This window comes from Heterodontus francisci, chromosome 43, assembly GCF_036365525.1.
Source record: "Heterodontus francisci isolate sHetFra1 chromosome 43, sHetFra1.hap1, whole genome shotgun sequence".
NCBI classification, from domain to species: Eukaryota; Metazoa; Chordata; class Chondrichthyes; order Heterodontiformes; family Heterodontidae; genus Heterodontus; species Heterodontus francisci.
In genome coordinates, this window is record NC_090413.1 from 13,055,508 (window position 1) to 13,077,450 (window position 21,943).

Below are 21,943 nucleotides of genomic sequence, written 5' to 3' on the forward strand. Positions count from 1 at the left end.
AGCCTGATCTGACCTGTCGCTAGGAACGTTCGAGTCAGTCACCGTGGCCAAGGGCATTGAGTCCAAACAGCTGACTCGCGCTGCTTTGTACCACTTACCCATAACCTCCAAATGGACGTGAATGAAGCTCTCCACCTCATCCTGCATGGTGCTGGTTGACTTCAGTGGCACCTGCAGGAACCCATAGTGTTCTTTATTACAGATATACATCTGGACCCCTGAAATAGAAGCAAAGCACTTGGATCATTGCAGCTACATTCACACTTTAAATTACACTTCTAGTGCCAATACAAGATCCACAGGTACGAATTAAGGTGCATGCACATGTGCAGTACAAGATTTGCGCAGTGGACGTTCAGTGTATATTGTCATGTTGGTGAAACATGATGTACGTGTGATAAAACAATAATTTGCATTTATATAGTGCCTTTCATGACCTCAGGATGCTCCAAAGTGCTTCACAGCCAATAACGTACTTTCAAAGTGTAATCACTGTTGTAATATAGGACACACAGTGGCCAATTTGCACATAACCAGGTCCCACAAAGAACAATGGGATAATGACTGTCTGCTTCTTTCAGTGATATTAGCTGAGGGATAAATATTGTTCAGGACACCCCGGAAGAACTCCCCCTGCTCTTTTCAGAAACTGTGGGGTTTATTATGTCCACCTGAGAGGGCGGACGGAGCCTCAGGTTTAACATCTCATTGGAAGGATGGCACCTCCAACAGTACAGCACTCCCTCGGCACAGCCTGGATTCTGTGGTCTCTCCAGAGTGGGACTTGAACGCATGGTCTTTTGACTCAGAGACGAAAGTGCTACCCACTGAGTAAAGGACAACAATGGTGGCTAAATAAACCAATCCCAGAAGAATCTTGGAGAGAAAGCTTCCTCGACTCTGCCTCAACAACAACCTGAACCCCAATATCGGGGTGGTAGTTCCTACTGCAGACAAGCCAAGTGAGATTGCTAATTCAGTCGTAACTATTGCAATAATAAGGGGAGGGATTTCCTTTTGTTCTGTGTAGCCGCAAGGCTGAGACTTTTAAAAAAATTCATTCATGGGATGTGAGCTTCGCTGGCCAGGCCAGCATTTTTTGCCCATCCCTAACTGCCCTTGAGAAGGTGGTGGTGAGCTGCCTTCTTGAACTGCTACAGTCCATGTGGTGTAGGTACATCCGTAATGCAGTTACGAAGGAGCTCCAGGATTTTGACCCAGCGACAGTGAAGGAATGGTGATATAGTTCCAAGTCAGGATGGTGTGTGGCTTGGAGGGGAACTTGCAGGTGGTGGTGTTCCCATGCACCTGTTGCCCTTGTCCTTCTAGTTGGTAGAGGTCGCGGGTTTGGAAGGTGCTGTCTAAAGAGTCTTGGTGCGTTGCTTCAGTGCATCTTGTAGATGGTACACATGCTGCCACTGTGCGTCGGTGGTGGAGGGAGTGAATGTTTGTGGATGGGGTGCCAATCAAGCGGGCTGCTTTGTCCTGGATGGTGTCGAGCTTCTTGAGTGATGTTGGAGCAGCACCCATCCAGGCAACTGCTAAAATCATTTCACATGGGAAAACAGTGTCAGGGGGAATTTTCCATACGACCGGGCAGACAGGTTCAAATCCAGGCCCCTGACATGATGGGATGTTGCCCTAACCGTGGTGTACCACCTAGCTTTCCTCCAGCATCATCACCTGGAATTTCCTTGGCAACTTAGGTGGGAGAGCAGCTGTTCCCACTTTCTCCCCGGCGTTCCCGCCAAAGTTAGAAAGGGAGAACGGGGCATCCCGATGGAGATTCCACCCGCATCAGTATCAGACAATAACCACCTCTTACGAACAAAGGAACAGAAGTAGGCTATTTACTGCCCCACCACCCACGAGCCTGTTCTGCCATTCAACCTCTCGGCTGACTCGGGACTTCCTTCTGGGAACAGCAGAGGGGTTTGGGGATCATTGCACAAGGTTTACAAAGAAGAAACGTGAACACAGGTCCAGCCAATAAACGCAGACCCTACATGTGTCACTGCACCTGGTCGTCACCCCGCGTAAAAGATAGGAGGAAAGTTAGCTTGGTGCTGAGATGATCTATGCCATGTGGTGCCTCGTACCAGACTCCTGTGACCAGGTCACTCTGTTTCCGGTGACTTTGGTTAATAACTTGGCTTCCTTATGGTGCTGGTGGTACACCAAGGTTCTATAAGTTTAGTTGCGATCTGTCATGAGCAATATTGAAGGGTGACAGCACACCTAGCTTCAGACCACATACATATAGATGGGCAGCATCTGGCTATAACTACAAGCGGATTACCTACTGACCTCTTCCCACCATGGCCATATCTGCTACAATGGTCACGAGCCCTCCATATCCCCTATCATCTTACTGATATTCCACTCATTCTCAGCCATCGCCCCATAGTCACTCCCTGCTTCAATGCAATGTGAATACAGCTGGTCAGGATTCTTAAAGGAGCACAGACACATGCTCACAAATCACAAGCAATGAGCATTCTCTCCAAAAGTGTCTCTCTGATGTTTAACCCTTGGACGTCTAGTGAGGTTGGAAGCAACAGTCATCTTTATTCAAAGAAATATAAAGGCTTGTTTTCCAAAGAGTATAGAAGATTAAGGGGTGATCGCATTGAGACACTGAAAACAATTTAAGGGTTTGATAGGGTAGAGAGAGAGAAACTATTGCCCCCGGAGGGGGGGGGGGGGGGGGGTGCTTCTGGGACAAGAAGCATAACCTTAAAATTAGAGATAAACAGTTCAGGGGTGGTGTCAGAAAGCACTTCTTCAGACAAAGGGCAGTGGAAATCAGGAAACTCTCTTCCCCAAAATGCTGTTGAGGCTGGGATGATCAATTAAAAAGTTCAAAACTCAAATTAGTTAATTTTTACTGGGGAAGAGTATTAAGGTACGTGGGCAGAGTTAGACCACAAAGTTGGCCCAGGTTTGGATGTTGTGTGCAGCGAAGCCCCTTCACAGCTCCCCACACTCAGTCTACTCACAGCGAGCTGAATCCTTCAACTCACCTGCTTGTCGGCATGAAAACGCAAAGACAATGATGTCGTCGAAAGACCAGGTGTAGTCTGGATGTGGAGGGTAAAATGCCAGTTGCTTGGAGGCCTCTTTGCGGAGGTCGATCAGCATGGTGGAGTGGACCATGACCACTGGGAAGCAGCCTTGTCGGTCCCGTTTCCGTAAGGGGACGTAGGCTGGGGTCCGCCTGTAATAACCCTTCCGAGCAAAGCAGCACAGTAAATCCACAGTAAAACACGACTGCAAATATCAACGCAAAAACACGGCAGATGCCAACTCTAGTCAAGGGGCTCAGACCTGTGGCAGGCAACCTACAGCTGGGCACTGCCAGTAGGAGCTTTAAGTACAATATTAAAGCCTGGTTCAGGGTTATACTGTCAGGCTGCTATAGGGTTAGAGCGCGGTGACAGCAGGTATCTAGAGGGTTGAAGAATGGTGATACCAGACTGGTACAGGGTTGGAGTTTGGTGATACCAGGCTGGTACAGGGTTGGAGTGTGGTGATACCAGGCTGGTACAGGGTTGGAGAATGGTGATACCAGGTTGATACAGGGTTGGAGTGTGGTGATACCAGGCTGGTACAGGGTTGGAGTGTGGTGACGCCAGGCTGGTACAGGGTTGGAGTGTGGTGACGCCAGGCTGGTACAGGGTTGGAGTGTGGTGACGCCAGGCTGGTACAGGGTTGGAGTGTGGTGACGCCAGGCTGGTACAGGGTTGGAGTGTGGTGACACCAAGCTGGTACAGGGTTGGAGTGTGGTGATACCAGGCTGGTACAGGGTTGGAGTGTGGTGATACCAGGCTGGTACAGGGTTGGAGTGTGGTGATACCAGGTCGTTACAGGGTTGGAGTGTGGTGATGCCAGGCTAGTACAGGGTTGGAGAATGGTGATACCAGGTTGATACAGGGTTGGAGAATGGTGATACCAGGTTGATACAGGGTTGGAGTGTGGTGATACCAGGTCGTTACAGGGTTGGAGTGTGGTGATGCCAGGCTAGTACAGGGTTGGAGAATGGTGATACCAGGTTGATACAGGGTTGGAGAATGGTGATACCAGGCTAGTACAGGGTTGGAGAATGGTGATACCAGGTTGATACAGGGTTGGAGAATGGTGATACCAGGCTAGTACAGGGTTGGAGAATGGTGATACCAGGCTAGTACAGGGTTGGAGAATGGTGATACCAGGCTGGTACAGGGTTGGAGAATGGTGATACCAGGCTAGTACAGGGTTGGAGAATGGTGATACCAGGCTAGTACAGGGTTGGAGAATGGTGATACCAGGCTAGTACAGGGTTGGAGAATGGTGATACCAGGTCGTTACAGGGTTGGAGTGTGGTGATACCAGGTCGTTACAGGGTTGGAGTGTGGTGATGCCAGGCTAGTACAGGGTTGGAGAATGGTGATACCAGGTTGATACAGGGTTGAAGTGTGGTGATGCCAGGCCGGTACGGGGTTGGAGAATGGTGATACCAGGTCGTTACAGGGTTGGAGTGTGGTGATGCCAGGCTAGTACAGGGTTGGAGAATGGTGATACCAGGCTAGTACAGGGTTGGAGAATGGTGATACCAGGTCGTTACAGGGTTGGAGTGTGGTGATACCAGGTCGTTACAGGGTTGGAGTGTGGTGATGCCAGGCTAGTACAGGGTTGGAGAATGGTGATACCAGGCTAGTACAGGGTTGGAGAATGGTGATACCAGGCTAGTACAGGGTTGGAGAATGGTGATACCAGGTCGTTACAGGGTTGGAGTGTGGTGATACCAGGTCGTTACAGGGTTGGAGTGTGGTGATGCCAGGCTAGTACAGGGTTGGAGAATGGTGATACCAGGTTGATACAGGGTTGGAGAATGGTGATACCAGGTTGATACAGGGTTGAAGTGTGGTGATGCCAGGCCGGTACAGGGTTGGAGAATGGTGATACCAGGTTGATACAGGGTTGGAGTGTGGTGATACCAGGCTGGTACAGGGTTGGAGAATGGTGATACCAGGTTGATACAGGGTTGGAGAATGGTGATACCAGGTTGATACAGGGTTGGAGTGTGGTGATACCAGGCTGGTACAGGGTTGGAGAATGGTGATACCAGGTTGATACAGGGTTGGAGTGTGGTGATACCAGGTCGTTACAGGGTTGAAGTGTGGCGATGCCAGGCCGGTACGGGGTTGGAGAATGGTGATACCAGGTTGATACAGGGTTGGAGTGTGGTGATACCAGGTCGTTACAGGGTTGGAGTGTGGTGATGCCAGGCTAGTACAGGGTTGGAGAATGGTGATACCAGGTTGATACAGGGTTGGAGAATGGTGATACCAGGTTGATACAGGGTTGGAGTGTGGTGATACCAGGTCGTTACAGGGTTGGAGTGTGGTGATGCCAGGCTAGTACAGGGTTGGAGAATGGTGATACCAGGTTGATACAGGGTTGGAGAATGGTGATACCAGGCTAGTACAGGGTTGGAGAATGGTGATACCAGGTTGATACAGGGTTGGAGAATGGTGATACCAGGCTAGTACAGGGTTGGAGAATGGTGATACCAGGTTGATACAGGGTTGGAGAATGGTGATACCAGGCTAGTACAGGGTTGGAGAATGGTGATACCAGGCTAGTACAGGGTTGGAGAATGGTGATACCAGGCTGGTACAGGGTTGGAGAATGGTGATACCAGGCTAGTACAGGGTTGGAGAATGGTGATACCAGGCTAGTACAGGGTTGGAGAACAGTGATACCAGGCTGGTACAGGGTTGGCGCGCGGTGATAGAAGCCCGGCTACATTGCACAGGCTCATCCCATTGCCAGCCAAAATAGACCCGGCAGTGCAGGAGGTGTGAACTATATACATCTCCACCCCTGCCAATTCAAGGGTCAGCTGATCTGTGCTGTCTGCAGCGGGGGCCCGAGCCAGTGGCTGGCAGCACGCCCGCCGTCACTGGAAACCGGTCGCAGATTTCCCACAATGACACACTGAAACTGGGCGCGCACCAGGCGCAAAGTGCAGCACCACAAACTGACAGCGTCCTGAGGCACCTCAACTGGGAAGTGGGAGCAAACAGTCATAAAACATCACATGGCTCCAAGCCCATCAATCAGTTCATCATCAAACAAATTAGCTGCATAAAACAACGTATTCATAATGCAGAAGACATTTGCAGAAAAGGCTTGTAGGGGGAGTAGAAGAGGGAAAGAGAGGGGAAAAATATAGTTAAAAGGAAGTTTAACAGGAGTAAATAGGAAGAAAATATTTCCACTGGCAGGAGGGTCAGTAACCAATATTATATTTTTATAAATATTTTTACACAGCAAATTATGATGATCTGGCATGCACTGTCTGAAAGCAGATTCAATAGTAACTTTCAAAAGGGAATTGGATAAATCCTTTTAAGGAGAAATATTTGTAGGGCCATGGCAACAGAATAAGGGTTTGGGACTAATTGGATAAGTCTTTCAAAGAGCCAGCACAGGCATGATGGACTGAATGGCCTCCTTCTGTGCTGTATTATTCTTGGTACTAGATACGCTGACTGTACTTGAGGTTGATAAGTCACCAGGACTAGATGAGATACATCCAAGGATACTGAGGGAAGTAAGGGTGGAAATTGTGCAGGCACTGGCCATAATGTTTCAATCCTTCTTAGATACAAGGGTGGTCCCAGAGGACTGGAGAACTGCAAATGTTCCACCCTTGTTCAAAAAAGGACAAGCCCAGCAACTACAGGCCAGTCAGTTTAGACTCAGTGGGAAGAAAGCTTTCAGAAATGTTAATTCGGAACAACATTAACAGTCACTTGGGCAAATGTGGATTAATTATGGAAAGTCAAGATTTGTTCAGGGCAAATCGTGTTTAACTATCTCACTTGAGTTTTTGATGAGGTAACGGAGGGCTGATGAGGGTAATGCGGTTGATGTGGTGTACATGGACTTTCAAAAGGCATTTGATAACAGGCTTGTCAGCAAAGTTAGAGCCCATGGAATAAAAGGGATAGCATGGATATGAAATTGGCTGAGCGATAGAAAAGAGAGAGTAGTTGTGAACAGTTGTTTATCGGACTGCAGGACGGTAGATAGTGGGGCTCCCCAAGGGTCAGTGTTAGGACCACTGCTTTCCTTGATATATATTAATTTTCTTCTTCTTAGGCAGTCCCTCGAGAACGAGGATGACTTTCTTCCACTCTATGGTTGTGGGTCCTTAGATGACTGAATAGTCCAATCCTGATATTCCAGGTCCCGAAGTTCATTTTAAGGGGGTGGAAGATGTCTGTGTGCGGGTTTTTTTAACGTGGGGTGGCTGTTGCACACCGACTACCACACAGTCCGAGCGAAGCAAGGGCTTTGACCAATGGCAGGGATGGCCGAAATGACTGGAGACCAGGCTCCACTACACGGACAGGGACTAATACACACACATGGCCAGCATGTCCAGCTGGCGAGCCCGGGGATGCAGGCCGTGTGAACGTGTGTCAGAGCGTTCTTGAATGGGTAGAAGAAAGCCTGCTCCAAGGGCTCCTGTGACAAGGCCTCCCCAGGACAGCTGGTAGGAGCTAGACTTGAGATGCTCAGGGTACAATTTCAAAATTTGCGGATGACAGAAAACTTGGAAATATTGTGAAGATAGTTATGAACTTCAAGAGGACACAGACAGGCTGGTGAAATGGGCGGATAAGCGGCAGGTGAAATTTAATGCAGAGAATTGTGTAGTGATTCATTCTGGTAAGAAGAACGAAGAGAAGCACTCTAAAACAAAGGGTACAATTCTAAAAGAGTGACAGCACAGAAACCTGAAGGTATATGTGCACAAATCATTGAAGGTGGCAGGGTGGGTTGAGAAAGACATTAATAAAGCATAAGGGATCCTGAGCTTTACAAACAGGGCATAGAGTACAAATTCAAGGAAGTTATGATAAATCTGTATAAAACACTGGTTTGGCCTCAACTGGAGTATTGTGTCCAATTCTGGGCACCAGACTTTAGGAAGGGTGTAAAGGCATTAGACAGGGTGCAGAAAAAACTCACAAAAACGGTTCCAGGGATGAGGAACTTCAGTTTCACAGATAGATTGGAGAGGCTGGGGCTGTTCTCCTTGGAGAAGATTAAGAGGAGATTTAATAGAGGTGTTTAAAATCAGGAGGGGTCTGGACAGAATAGATAAAGAGAAACTGTTCCCATTAGCTGAAGGAAGCAGATTCATGGTGATTGGTAAAAGAAACAATGGTGACATGAGCAGGAACTTTTTTTATGCAGTGGTTAGGATCTGGAATGCACTGCCCGACAGTGTGGTGGAGCAGATTCAATCGAGGGCCTCAAAAGAGAATTGGATAATTATCTGAAGAGGAAAAATTTGCAGTGATACAGGATAAAAGCAGGGGAATGGGACTCGGTGAGTTGCTCTTGCAGAGAATGGGAACAGATACAATGGGCCGAATGGCCTCCTTCAGTGTTGTGACCATTCCATGATTCGACGAAAAGGGATAATAGGATAAAACTGAGGCAGGGAAGGATTGAGAAACGTGGCCAAATACTTGGTCGAAAAGACGGGCTTGAATTTAAAAGGCGGAGCAAGAAGTGGAGAGGTGGGGTAAGTTTAGAGAGTGCGCTCCAGAGAATCCGGACAAGGCAGATGAAGGATTTGGCACCAATGGAGGAGGAAAGGAAGAGGGCTCACAAGAGGCTGGGAGCATAGTAAACACAATGAGAGTTTGAGGTTATTCAGGATCATCAGTTCAGAAAATTGAAAAAAAATGTAAGTTGAAAAAGTTGATTCCTAAAATAAATTGCTCGAGACATACCTCAGAGGTCATTCCACACCAGAAATTTGAATAGGCTGAACGTGAGTCCAACATTGGGGCAATAACTGTTTTATTCTCCGCTATAAGAAGCGTGAGGGTGTCCGGGTTGGTCAAGAAGTTGTCTGCATCTACAAACTGAAAAGAAGTAACAACATTGGAGCAGAGTAGTTACAGGAACCAGGGTGCCAACTACGGACTGTGCCAAACACACACCGTGCTGAGACAAGGAGGGCTCTGGGCACTTACACACTTATCTGAAAGCTCCTCAGTCATACATGACGGGAGTGGAGACAGTGCCCGTTAACTAAAAGAGGTCTATCTGTGAAAAGCAGAAATGGCTTCAGTTCTATAAAAGCTGCAGCAATAGGGGGTTATTGGGAACATCGGAACAGGGGTAGGCCATTCATCCCCTCAAGCCTGTTCCATCATTCACATAGATCATTGGTATCTTAACTCCATTTGCCTGCTTTCATTCCATAACCATTAATATCGTTGCCTAACAAAAATCTATTAATCTCAGTTTTGACATTTCCAATTGAGCCCCCCCCCTCCAAACACCCCAGCCTCACCAGCTTTTTCGGGGAGAGTTGCAGATTGCCACTAACTGAGTGTGAAGCAGTGCCTCCAGACATCATCCCTGACCAGCCGAGCTCCAATGTCAAGGTTATTCCCTTTTGTTCTGGACCCTCCCATCTGAAGGATTTCTTTCTATCTATCCTATCAACTCAGTTAGTTCTCTTAGAGCTGTAGTATTGTAAGATAGAGGGGTGCACTCAGTTCCAGACTGGCAATTTCCTCGCAGCTACTCCCAGAGGTGTGGGAGAAACCTTCTTTAAGCATGAAAGTTGTGGCGCCGAAGTGGGAGCAGCTCGGATGCAATTCCCGGCCTCAGACCGGACAAATTCTGGGCATCAGCTGGCCTGTCCTGATCACGTCTCTCCAGCCACCGTCCATGTACGACCGTTCTAACCCAACTCTTCCACTCCTTCACCCACACCCACCCAACTTTAAAGCAACACTGCCCAACAAAATCAGCAGGACTGTTAATATGGAAGTCACACATTCACTTAAAAGCCAAAAGACATGTGTAAGTGTACCGTGTGTAAGTGTACCGTGTGTAAGTGTACAGTGTGTAAGTGTACCATGTGTCAGTGTACAGTGTGTAAGTGTACAGTGTGTAAGTGTACCATGTGTAAGTGTACAGTGTGTAAGTGTACAGTGTGTAAGTGTACCGTGTGTAAGTGTACCGTGTGTAAGTGTACCGTGTGTAAGTGTACAGTGTGTAAGTGTACCGTGTGTAAGTGTACCATGTGTAAGTGTACCGTGTGTAAGTGTACCGTGTGTAAGTGTACAGTGTGTAAGTGTACCGTGTGTAAGTGTACAGTGTGTAAATGTACAGTGTGTAAGTGTACCGTGTGTAAGTGTACCAAGTGTAAGTGTACCGTGTGTAAGTGTACCGTGTGTAAGTGTACCGTGTGTAAGTGTGCAGTGTGTAAGTGTACCGTGTGTAAGTGTACCGTGTGTAAGTGTACCGTGTGTAAGTGTACCAAGTGTAAGTGTACCGTGTGTAAGTGTACCGTGTGTAAGTGTACCGTGTGTAAGTGTACCGTGTGTAAGTGTACCAAGTGTAAGTGTACCAAGTGTAAGTGTACCAAGTGTAAGTGTACAGTGTGTAAGTGTACAGTGTGTAAGTGTACAGTGTGTAAGTGTACCCTGTGTAAGTGTGCAGTGTGTAAGTGTACCGTGTGTAAGTGTACCGTGTGTAAGTGTACAGTGTGTAAGTGTACCATGTGTAAGTGTACCAAGTGTAAGTGTACCATGTGTAAATGTACCATGTGTAAGTGTACCATGTGTAAGTGTACCAAGTGTAAGTGTACCAAGTGTAAGTGTACCAAGTGTAAGTGTACCGTGTGTAAGTTTACCATGTGTAAGTGTGCAGTGTGTAAGTGTACCGTGTGTAAATGTACCATGTGTAAGTGTACCATGTGTAAGTGTACAGTGTGTAAGTGTACAGTGTGTAAGTGTACAGTGTGTAAGTGTACCATGTGTAAGTGTACCAAGTGTAAGTGTACCATGTGTAAGTGTACCAAGTGTAAGTGTACCGTGTGTAAGTGTACCGTGTGTAAGTGTACCATGTGTAAGTGTACCATGTGTAAGTGTACCATGTGTAAGTGTACCGTGTGTAAGTGTACCGTGTGTAAGTGTGCAGTGTGTAAGTGTACCATGTGTAAATGTACCATGTGTAAGTGTACCAAGTGTAAGTGTACAGTGTGTAAGTGTACAGTGTGTAAGTGTACAGTGTGTAAGTGTACCATGTGTAAATGTACCATGTGTAAGTGTAACATGTGTAAGTGTGCAGTGTGTAAGTGTACCATGTGTAAGTGTACCATGTGTAAGTGTACAGTGTGTAAGTGTACCGTGTGTAAATGTACCGTGTGTAAGTGTACCATGTGTAAGTGTACCAAGTGTAAGTGTACCAAGTGTAAGTGTACCAAGTGTAAGTGTGCAGTGTGTAAGTGTACCATGTGTAAGTGTACCGTGTGTAAGTGTACCGTGTGTAAGTGTACCATGTGTAAGCGTACCGTGTGTAAGTGTACCGTGTGTAAGTGTACAGTGTGTAAGTGTACAGTGTGTAAGTGTACAGTGTGTGTGTAGTGTGTAAGCGTACCGTGTGTAAGTGTACCGTGTGTAAGTGTACCGTGTGTAAATGTACCATGTGTAAGTGTACCATGCTTTAGAGCAAAATGGAGTTTTGGATCCACGGTTCCCAAAACTCTCCACGACTGGGGGCTTTCCTCAATTCCTGTCTGCGTCTGTTGTAAAGAAAGAATTTGCATCTCTATAGCACCTTTCACAACCTCAGGATGTCCCAAAGTGTTTTACCGCCAATTAAGTACTTCTGAAGTGTAGTCACCGTTGTAACGTGCACAGCAAGCTCCCAGAAATAGCAGGGTGAGAAATGATCAGATTTATGGACATTGATTAAGGAATAAATATTGGCCACACAACTGGGGAGGACTCCCCTGCTCTTCTTCAAATAGTGTCACGGGATCCTGCGAGGGCAGATGGGGCTTTGGTTCAATATCTTTTCCAAAAGTCGGCACCTCTGACAGTGCAGCACTCCCTCAAGTACTCCTCAGAGCGTCAGCCGAGATTACATGCTCTGGAGCAGGACTCAAACCCTCGACCTTCTGACTCAGAGGTGAGAGCGCTACCCACTGGGCCACGGCTGACACTGCGGGTCAGGGTCCAGAACAAACTGCATGGTGCTCAAACCAACCACAGACCACCACTTAATGAGTTGTCTAATGAACAATCCTAGCATCATTGCAATAAACACCAAAGTAATCTTTATTGCTAATTACATGCTTTTTGATGTGCAAGAATCCGGGCCTCTCCCTGAGACAATCTCCATTCAAATGTTGCTGTCCTTACCAAAACATAATCAGCCCATCGATCCCTGGCTGAGTTCAGCGCTGCTTGTCTTAACTTCATCACGTGTTCATACCGAGAATCAGACCAATGCTTCGGCCCCATTTCATCGAAATAGGATCTGGAACCCAACATTGCAAAGAACATACAGGACGTTAGTATCCAGCACAACACCCACATTACACCAAGTCAAGGAGCCCATCAGTCCCTCCCATTGTGGCCACCACCGATACTTCCAATCATTACCCCCCCCCCCCCCACCCCCCAACCCCACATTCTTCTAGTGGCGTCCAGTAGTCAACCTCTCTGAACAAACTGCAACAGGCCGTCAGTCAGTCCTAAATATTAGGCAGTTATCCCTGAAGGGGTTGCCTTAATATTAAACCATCCCACCCGTTGCCATTCTGTCACCCACCTTCTCCATTTCCACCCCTCTCTATGCGTTGTAGCCCGATTCTACCATTAAGGAGGACATCAGCAGCAATATCATGGGAACACCATCGCCTCCAAGACACACACCATCCTGACGTGGACATGTATCGCTGTTCCTTCATCGTCGCTCTGGACCAATGCACTGGAATTTCTGACCTGACACCATCGCAGGAGCAACAAGGACTGCAGAGGCTCAATAAGAGATTGGCACTAGAGGTGGGCAGCAAGTGCAGCCCTGCCAGCGTCGCCCATGAATAAAAAAAACACTCAAGCACAAAGACACCGGCCTACCCAGAACCGTAACTTGTACCATATCACGAAATGCCATGAGCTCATCTCTGCATAACTGCAACTGGGGCTCCACACACACTCATCCCCGGTGAAGACCATATGAGAGGAGCTTCACCAACGACAGCCTTTCTATTACTCCTTTCATGTGGAAAAATGCCCCAACAAGATCAGTATTTCACTGAAAACTTCTCTGCACCCCCGCCCCTTACTCATCAACATAGCAGTGCACACGGCCAGCTGCTGCATCAATTGTCTGGCACGCAAGAGACCCATTGAGATCATCAAGTGCCACGTGCAGACAGAGCAACCCTGACGGATTCACTAAGACCACTGAATACGGTGACCTACTGCTGCTAATAGCAAGTATAATATTAAAATGGTGTCACTGAACAGTAACCGCTATGGCGAATGGGGACTGCTTGGCACTGTGTAAACGTGCAGAGTAGTACCTGCTTTCTGATCGAGTGAGGGGGAAAGCTCTTCTCGCAGTTGCTACTCAAATTATCGAAGCAACTGATAATCTCAATCTGACTCTGTGGACGAGAAATATCAGGGCCAAACTGGTCAGCAGTTGTATTTCTGCGTTGGGAAAGGTCACTCAATCAATGTCTGCTATTCCACTGAGAATGACAAGAGTGAATGGCTGCCTGTGAAAAAGAAAGTGCCCGAAACTGAAGGGTTAATGACGTCCTGGGCTGTAGCCAGCAGCTGGACTCACTTTGGCTCATCCATGGGTCTCCACTCGACAGAATGGTAGAGTCCCTGTACGTTCACCAGCCACTCCCTCAGCACTGCCGTGGTGTTATCCACATTGTGGTCTGTTGCTACCCTACAGAAAAGGAAAGAGCACAATGTAATTAACCTCAATCACTGTGCACACAGCAGTCTTCTCCAAAGCAGAACACTGACCCTCTTGAATTTATATAGTGCCTTTCACATTCTAAGGACATCACAGCCAATGGGGTAGTGTTAAGGTTTGGCCTTTAAACGAGGGAAACACAGCAGGCAATTTGTGCACACCAATGTCCTACAAAGTGCAATAAGATGAATGACAAGACAATTTGTTTTGCTGTAGGATCAACGTTCCCCAGGATACCAGAAAGTCGCCTTGTGGGATCGCTTACGTCCACCTTAAGAGGGCAGATAGGGCTTTGGTTTCACGTCTCAACTGAAAGACGGCCCCTCCGACAGTGCAGCGTTCCCTCAGTACTGCACTGGGAATGTCAGATTGGATAGTGCGTCATTGCACATGGAGCGGGACGTGAATCCACAACCTTCTGACTCAGAGACATGAGCGCTACCGACTGACCCAAGACGGAAAAGGATTTAACGCCATGACCACATCACCGTCGAGTACTTTCTGCTCTCCGACCAAGCAACACAATGTTAATTCTACCCTACCAGTCGCATCTTCCCCTCCCTTCCCCTGTCAGCAGTCCGAAGGGATCGTTCCCTCCGCGACACCCTGGTCCACTCCTCCATTACCCCCACCACCTCGTCCCCGTCCCAGGGCACCTTCCCTTGCAATCGCAGGAGGTGTAATACCTGCCCATTTACCTCCTCTCTCCTCACTATCCCAGGCCCCAAACACTCCTTTCAGGTGAAGCAGCGATCTACTTGTACTTCTTTCAATGTAGTATACTGTATTCGCTGCTCACAGTGTGGTCTCCTCTACATTGGGGAGACCAAGCGCAGACTGGGTGACCGCTTTGCGGAACATCTCCGCTCAGTCCGCAAGCAGGACCCTGAGCTTCCGGTTGCTTGCCATTTCAACACTCCCCCCTGCTCTCATGCTCACATCTCTGTCCTGGGATTGCTGCAGTGTTCCAGTGAACATCAACGCAAGCTCGAGGAACAGCATCTCATCTAGCGATTAGGCACACTACAGCCTGCTGGATTGAACATTGAGTTCAATAATTTCAGAGCATGACAGCCCCCCACTTTACTTTCATTTTTAGTTATTTTTTCTTCCCTTTTTTTTGCATTCCTTTTTACATTTTTTACAATCTTTTTTTGCATTTATTTCATTTCATCTTAGTTTGTTCAGTTTGCTTACCCACTGTTTTTTTCAGGTTGTTTTTCTTCAGGTTTGCACTTGCTGATGTTCAATATTCAGTATATTCACACCTAATCTGTACTAATGCTTTGTCTTTCAACACACCATTAACATATTGTTTGCCTTTGCTCCGTGACCTTTTGGTCAGCTATGTGGCCTGGTCCAATCTGCACCTTCTCCTTTGTTATCTCTTGCCCAACCCCCACCTCACTTGTTTATAACCTGTGACTTTTCTAATATTTGTCAGTTCGGAAGAAGGGTCACTGACCCGAAACGTTAACTCTGCTTCTCTTTCCACAGATGCTGCCAGACCTGCTGAGTGAATCCAGCATTTCTTGTTTTTGTTTCAGATTTCCAGCATCCGCAGTATTTTGCTTTTATTACAATGTTAATTCTGTTTTTGGAAATGGAGTCCTTGGATAGTTTGTGCGGACTTCAGTCGAGAGGTGGGATCTAACCACATCGAGCAAGGAAGGACGATGAAAATCAGATACAAGACCCACTCAGACAGCAACATGTGGACCCTCATAGCAGGAGCTGAGGGTCCCTGAATCAACTGTTATGATACAGGCACAGGAGTGAACATAAACTCAAAGGGAAGGTAACACCACCAAAGCTTCACAAATGTACAAACTGCATTATTTCTTATTCATCCTCTGGATATGGGCACCGCTGACAAGGCCAACATTTATTTCTCATCCCCAGTTGACCTTAAGAAAGAGGTGGGGAACTGCCTTGAATCGTATTATGAAGGTGCTCGTGCAATTCTTTAGGTAGGGAGTTACAGGATTTGGACTCAGTGACAGTATAGGATTGGGCGATTTAGATCCAAGTTCGGATGGTGAGCGACTTGGAGTGGTACTCGGGGGTGATGACGCTACCAAGGACCTGCTGCCCTTGTCCTTCGAGGGGGTGGAGGTCACGGCTTTGGGAAGTATATCACCTTTAACATAAAACCAGGACCTAAGGCGCTTCAGAGTTCAGCAGTCAATCATAGGAGAGTCCAAACAAGAGCCTCCTCTGTCTAAGGCCCACTAGTGGGACACGGACTGCTTGCACTATTTGAATAAGGCTCCCTGTATGTTAAAATAAACTCTATGACAAAAAAAGCCACTCAGCCCAGCGAACCATATCTCTCCAGTGCACGAACTCCCTCAATGCTGCACCTGTTACTTGCAATAATGCCCAGTGTTTTGGCGAAAGGTCAATTATTCCTACTCCTTACCAATCATTCCAACAATCCTTTTTTCCTGAGCAGAGGGAAAGCGAGAGAGAGAGGGAGGGGGGCGAGAGAGAGAGAGAAAGGGGGGGGGGCGAGAGAGAGATGGGGGGGCGGAGAGAGAGAGGGGGGGCGAGAGAGAGAGGGGGGGGGCGAGAGAGAGAGGGGGGGCGAGAGAGAGTGGGGGGGGCGAGAGAGAGAGGGGGAATGAGAGAGGGGGAATGAGAGAGGGGGAAGAGAGAGGGGAAGAGAGAGGGGAAGAGAGAGGGGAAGAGAAGGGGGGAAGAGAAGGGGGGAAGAGAAGGGGGAAGGCATGGGGGAGGGAGTGGGCAAGAGGGTGAGGGGGAAGCGAGAGAAGGAGAGAGAGGAGAGAGAGAGAGAGCAATAGAGGGAGAGGGGAGCGAGAGAGAGAGGAAAGCGAGAGGAGAGGAAATGAGAGAGCGAGAGAAAGGAAGAAAAAAAAGAGAGCATGATAGAAAAAGGGAGAAGAAAAAATGCAACCTCGGGAGACCTGAAATAGAAAATGCTTAAAATGCAACTTCGATCCCTTCACCAACTGAAGCTGGTCCGTAATTTTCACTTTTCTAATAGCTCGGACCTCACATTTATCCCTGACATTGGCCCTAATGTTGCTTTCATGAATTGCCATTTCTGTTCCATTATTTTATTTCTCATCTCTATTGTGAAAAAATAATTTGGATTTATTATATCAAAGTTATTTTTCTAAAGTGCTGATAGGTCATGCTTTACAAATTCACTGAATTCCTTGAACAGCTAACCGTGTGTGCAAGTCGAGTGACACTCATACCTGTGCTAGCTCTTTGTAAGAGCTATCCAATTACTCCCATGCTCCCTGCTCATTCCCCACAGCCCTGCAAATTCTTTCCTTTACAAGTGTTCAGCCAAATTTCTTTTGAAAGTTAATACTGAATATGTTTCCACCATCCTTTCAAACAATGCATTCCAGATCGCAACAACTCGCTGCGTGAAAAAAATTCTTATCTTACTTCAGGTTCCTTTGCCAAATATCTTAAATCTATACCCTCTGGTTACCGACTCTCCTGCCACTGGAGAGTTTCTTCTTATTTAATCTCTCAAAACCCTTCATGATTTTGAACACCTTTGTTCTATCTTTCCACAACCCTCTACGTTTTAAGAAAATCCCAGTTTCTGCAGTCCCTCACTCGACTTATTAAATATTTGATGTTTGTCACTGTGCGTCCATTATAATCACCATCCTGGACTAACTTATCAACTCTTTCCTCATACGTTGCCCCCTTTCACACTTAAAGAATCCTGTCTCCAGTGTATGTTTACCTTCTTCATGGCGTAATGGCCAAGACTGAGCACAGTATTCTACATGTGGTCTGACCTGTGCATTGTAAAGTGGGCGGCACAGTGGTTAGCACCGCAGCCTCACAGCTCCAGTGACCCGGGTTCAATTCTGGGTCCTGCCTGTGTGGAGTTTGCAAGTTCTCCCTGTGTCTGCGTGGGTTTCCTCCGGGTGCTCCGGTTTCCTCCCACAGCCAAAAGACTTGCAGGTTGATAGGTAAATTGGCCATTATAAATTGCCCCTAGTATAGGTCGGTGGTAGGGGAATATAGGGACAGGTGAGGATGTGGTAGAAATATGGGATTAGTGTAGAATTAGTATAAATGGGTGGTTAATGGTCGGCACAGACTCGGTGGGCCGAAGGGCCTGTTTCAGTGCTGTATCTCTAAATCTAAATCATAACCTTTCGAGACTTGAACTCCACTGCTGTGGCAGGGTGACATTTATTTCCACTACCTTTTGCTTCACATTAGGAGTGTTGTGTCTGCAGTTACCTCCTTCCTAATGTTCCAATTCAGTTCTGTTTACTGCAAGCTCAAGACCCACATCTGTTTGACTGATGTGCAAGTCCTGCAATGTTAAACATTACTTATAACGTGTCTGTACAAGTGTGAGTGATCCGAATCTTTTGTAAATCTCCAGCTGCCTCCTGTGTATCCACTACTCTTGTTATATTAGTTTTGTCAACATTTATGTAGATTAGAAATGATGCATTAAACTGCTGAACCCTTTAGGATTCAGCTCCACCCAATAACCCCCTTCCATCCCTGCTCCAAACTAAAACTCAACTCACTTTTGCTCACAGTTTTTTCATTCCTTACACAGTCCTGCATTTTGCTCTGGATTAATGCTGCTTTCTTTCCCAATGAGAAGTCTTTCATATGGAACTTTGCCAAAAGCTTTCCAAAAGGCCAAGTAAACTACAATATCACAAAATGGTTACTGAAGGAGGCCATTCGGCCCGTTGTGTCTGTGCTAGCTCTCCACAAGAGCAACTCACCTAGTCCCACTACCCTGTAGCACCAACTACTTTACTCAAAACATTCTGCAAGAGGTCACGGAGATTTGCCAGGCAGCATGAAGTCCTCAAAACCTATGTTCGTTGTTTGTTTAATGGCCTGGAATTTGTGGTAGTAATAACAGCGAGATTGTCAGTGCTCGCCCTTATTACTGGGTAAACCTGCCAGCAACATCTGCCGTCCACATGTTCGTAATTATGTGCAGAAATCTGGAAGTTGCTGTCAGCGATATCCTCCACAGCACGCTGTTGCAGTCTTCACCAATGGCATCAACTTGGACTCACTGATCTGGCATGAACTTAAAACAAATTAACCACCATTCTCGCTGTAAAGACCAATGAAAAACTTAAGCGCTTCAATTGGGAGTCACTGAGCTTTTAAGCAGCATACTAAATCCTAATTACTGAACAACCTCTCTGGCCCTGAAAAATTATTTTTACAAGTGTGGAATCTCATTCCTTCAGATGAAAATTTAAATGTTGCAGATTTTTTTTTTAAAGTTTGTGTTTTCCTATTTAAGTTTCTCCCTTAATCACCTGTGTATGATCAAATCCTTATTTCGCTGACTGTACAATGATTTAAATGTAATTTATATTTCCTGCTTTTCCATCTGAGAGAGGTTTTCAATCTGATTGCTCACAGACACTACAGATCACCTGTAACGGGAGCCAAATTCAAACTGATACCAGAAAAGAGGTGCGTGCTGCAGAGCCCACTAAAACTTTGAAGGGCAGCTTTATTCAGGGATGATCAGTGAAACCTGCTCCTTCAGCACTAACATCAAAATCTGATCATTAGGTTATTACTCTACAGACTCTGCTGGAGCCAGCCCTGTTGTTTTAATTAAGCTAAAATGTCTCAAGTTTTCTGCATCAGTTTTGTCGCCATTTTCAAACAAGTGTATTATTTTTGCGTCGTTATAATAAACATTTGCAGAGGTCAAATGCATTTGTTACACTGAGTTGTTGATTGTACTAAATCAGCCTTAGAAGAACCACAATGGGCCGAAGGGCCTGTTTCTGTGCCGTATAACTCTATGACTCTAAGCAGCTATCAATTTATTTGCACTTTTATATAGGAGAACTTAGCATTAAAAAAGTTAATAAAAACAAGAAATGCTGGAACCGCTCAGCAGGTCTGGCAGCATCTGTGGAAAGAGAAGCAGAGTTAACGTTTCGGGTCAGTGACCCTTTTGCTTTTATTAAAAAAAGTTAAAGTTGCTCGACATCTGCGTGCTGTCCTGCTCATCTGGTTAATGTGAGTTGACAGTGCACTGAGGATCAGCCACTTACTGTACATTCAAGACCACGCTCCCACTTTAGACACTGGGGAGCACAAGAGAGAGGGTGTTGGGGTGGAAGAGTTCATGGGGGGGGGGGGGTGCAGGGCAGGGAGATTAGAATGGGCAGCACCAGGGGAAAAAGCGAGACTGAGCAGCACACAGGGAGAGGGAGATCAGCACTTTTCGTGGTGGGGTTGGGGGGGGTTGGGTGACGGAAGAGGGGGATCAGCATGGAGTGGGGGGGGCAGGGAGAGCGATCAGGACGGCAGGAATGGGGAGCTGAGGCTGAGAAAGATAAGCTTGCTAATTGCCCTCAAAACTTGCCAACTGCACAGTAGGTACAGAACAAACAAGTTGTGGACTTCATAGCATAGTGGAAGTCAGTCAAGTGCTAATGATTACTATAATTATTTACTTACGATTTAATCGTCACCACCAGTTCTACTGTTAGTTATACCAAAGCGGATAATGAACTGGCAATTAAGCAAAGGAACAGTAGTTAGTGCTCTGACTGCAACAGAAAATCTCATGGGCACATGACTTGCATTCTCTCGACAGCAGTCACTAAATCAGCTTTTAGGTTTAGTCTGCCAGCCATTTCTCCCGGCACTGCCCGGCCACTGACCTTAGAAAATTGGCCAGTTTACGTTTCTACAGAAGTAGGCCATACAGCCCATCGTGCTTGTGCTAGCTCTTTGAAAAGAGCTATCCAATTAGTCCCCCCCCCCTGCTCTTCCCGTTGCAAATCTTTCCTCGTCAAGTATTTATCCAATTCCGTTTGCCAAGTTCATAGTGGATCTGTTTCCACCGCCCTTTCAGACAGTGCATTCCAGACCACAACAACTCGCTGCGTTAAAAAGAACTCTCCCAATTACCTTAAACTTGTCTCCTATGGTAACCGTCTCTCCTACCACTGGAAACAGCTTCTTCCTATTTACTCCATCAAAATCCCTCATAATTCTGAACACCTCTATTAAATCTGCCCTTAACCTGCTCTGTTCAAAGCAGAACAACCTGTTTCGCTAGTCCCGCTACATAACTGAAGACCCTCTTCCCCGTAACCATTCTATTAAATCTCCTCTGCACCCTCTCCAAAGCCTTGGCATCCTGCCTAAAGTGTGGTGCCCAGAATTGGGCAGAATACTCCAGTGGAAATCCAGCCAGAGTTTTATAACAGCTTAGAATAATTGCTGTGATTCTTCAATTATGCCAAACATCAGAGCTGCAAATGTTCCCTCTCTGGTCCTCTTCTTCAACCCTCTCCAGTTCCTCTAAAGCCGGACACAATACTCAATAAAAGAGTCGGAGTACCAGAGCTTTTCAGCGCATTTTGTACTCAATGGTCTTAGCAATAACAGATTGCGTGGGACTGTGGAAAGTACAGTGTGGTACATAAACCACAGCCTTCTGACCTCTGCCAGGGAGCTCCTGAGTTACACGTCACAAGCCAGGTTGCATTACTGAGCCAACAAAGGCCAAACACTAACTCAGGCCAGGCCCTGCCCTAAACTGAAGACTGGATTACCTCGAGTTTACAAGAGGTGCATTTACAATGCAACTATATAAGAGTTGGTGGCAAAGTAGATTCAGGAATCAGATTGGCCCTTAACTCTATGAGTTTACTCCACTTAACTTTAGCACTGAAGGAAGCTTGCAGTGTAAGACCACACAGGGAATGGGGCCGGACCCGCGATCGAGTTGGGTTCACTGAAGCACTAACTTAGTACAGAGAGCAGTTCATGGGGAATGGAACGGGGAATCCAGATGCATTCTCACATTCGATGGAGATAGACTCTCACTGAGAGCACCAACAAGGTGTATTTATATAGTGCTTTTATAATAAAACATCCCGACAATACTTCACAGGAGCATAATTGGACAAATAAATTGACAAAAGGCGATATCAGGGCAGATGGGCAAGTTTGCTCAAAGAGGTGGTTTTAAGCAGCGTCTTAAAAAGAGAGAGGTAGGGATGTTTAGGGAGGGAGTTCCCAAGTTTAGCATCTAGACAGCTGAAGGCACTATAGGGCGAACAAAGTAGTGGACAGAAAAGAGCCCAGAGGTGCAGAAATCCTGGAGGGT

The 21,943-nt window shown here is 46.7% G+C and overlaps 1 protein-coding gene across 1 annotated transcript in view; it reads right to left on the bottom strand.

The window, feature by feature from the left end:
- colgalt1b (collagen beta(1-O)galactosyltransferase 1b) overlaps positions 1-13,777 on the bottom strand; it is a 38,485-nt gene extending 24,708 nt beyond the window's left edge. Inside the window, exons 1-5 of the mRNA XM_068020915.1 lie at positions 13,672-13,777; positions 12,234-12,351; positions 8,799-8,933; positions 3,024-3,228; positions 99-218 (exon numbers count right to left, since the gene is read on the bottom strand). Coding sequence (XP_067877016.1) covers positions 99-218; positions 3,024-3,228; positions 8,799-8,933; positions 12,234-12,351; positions 13,672-13,685 — 592 coding nt within the window. The 5' untranslated portion in view covers positions 13,686-13,777. The remainder of the gene's footprint in view (positions 1-98; positions 219-3,023; positions 3,229-8,798; positions 8,934-12,233; positions 12,352-13,671) is intronic.
- Between the last annotated feature and the right edge of the window lie 8,166 nt (positions 13,778-21,943).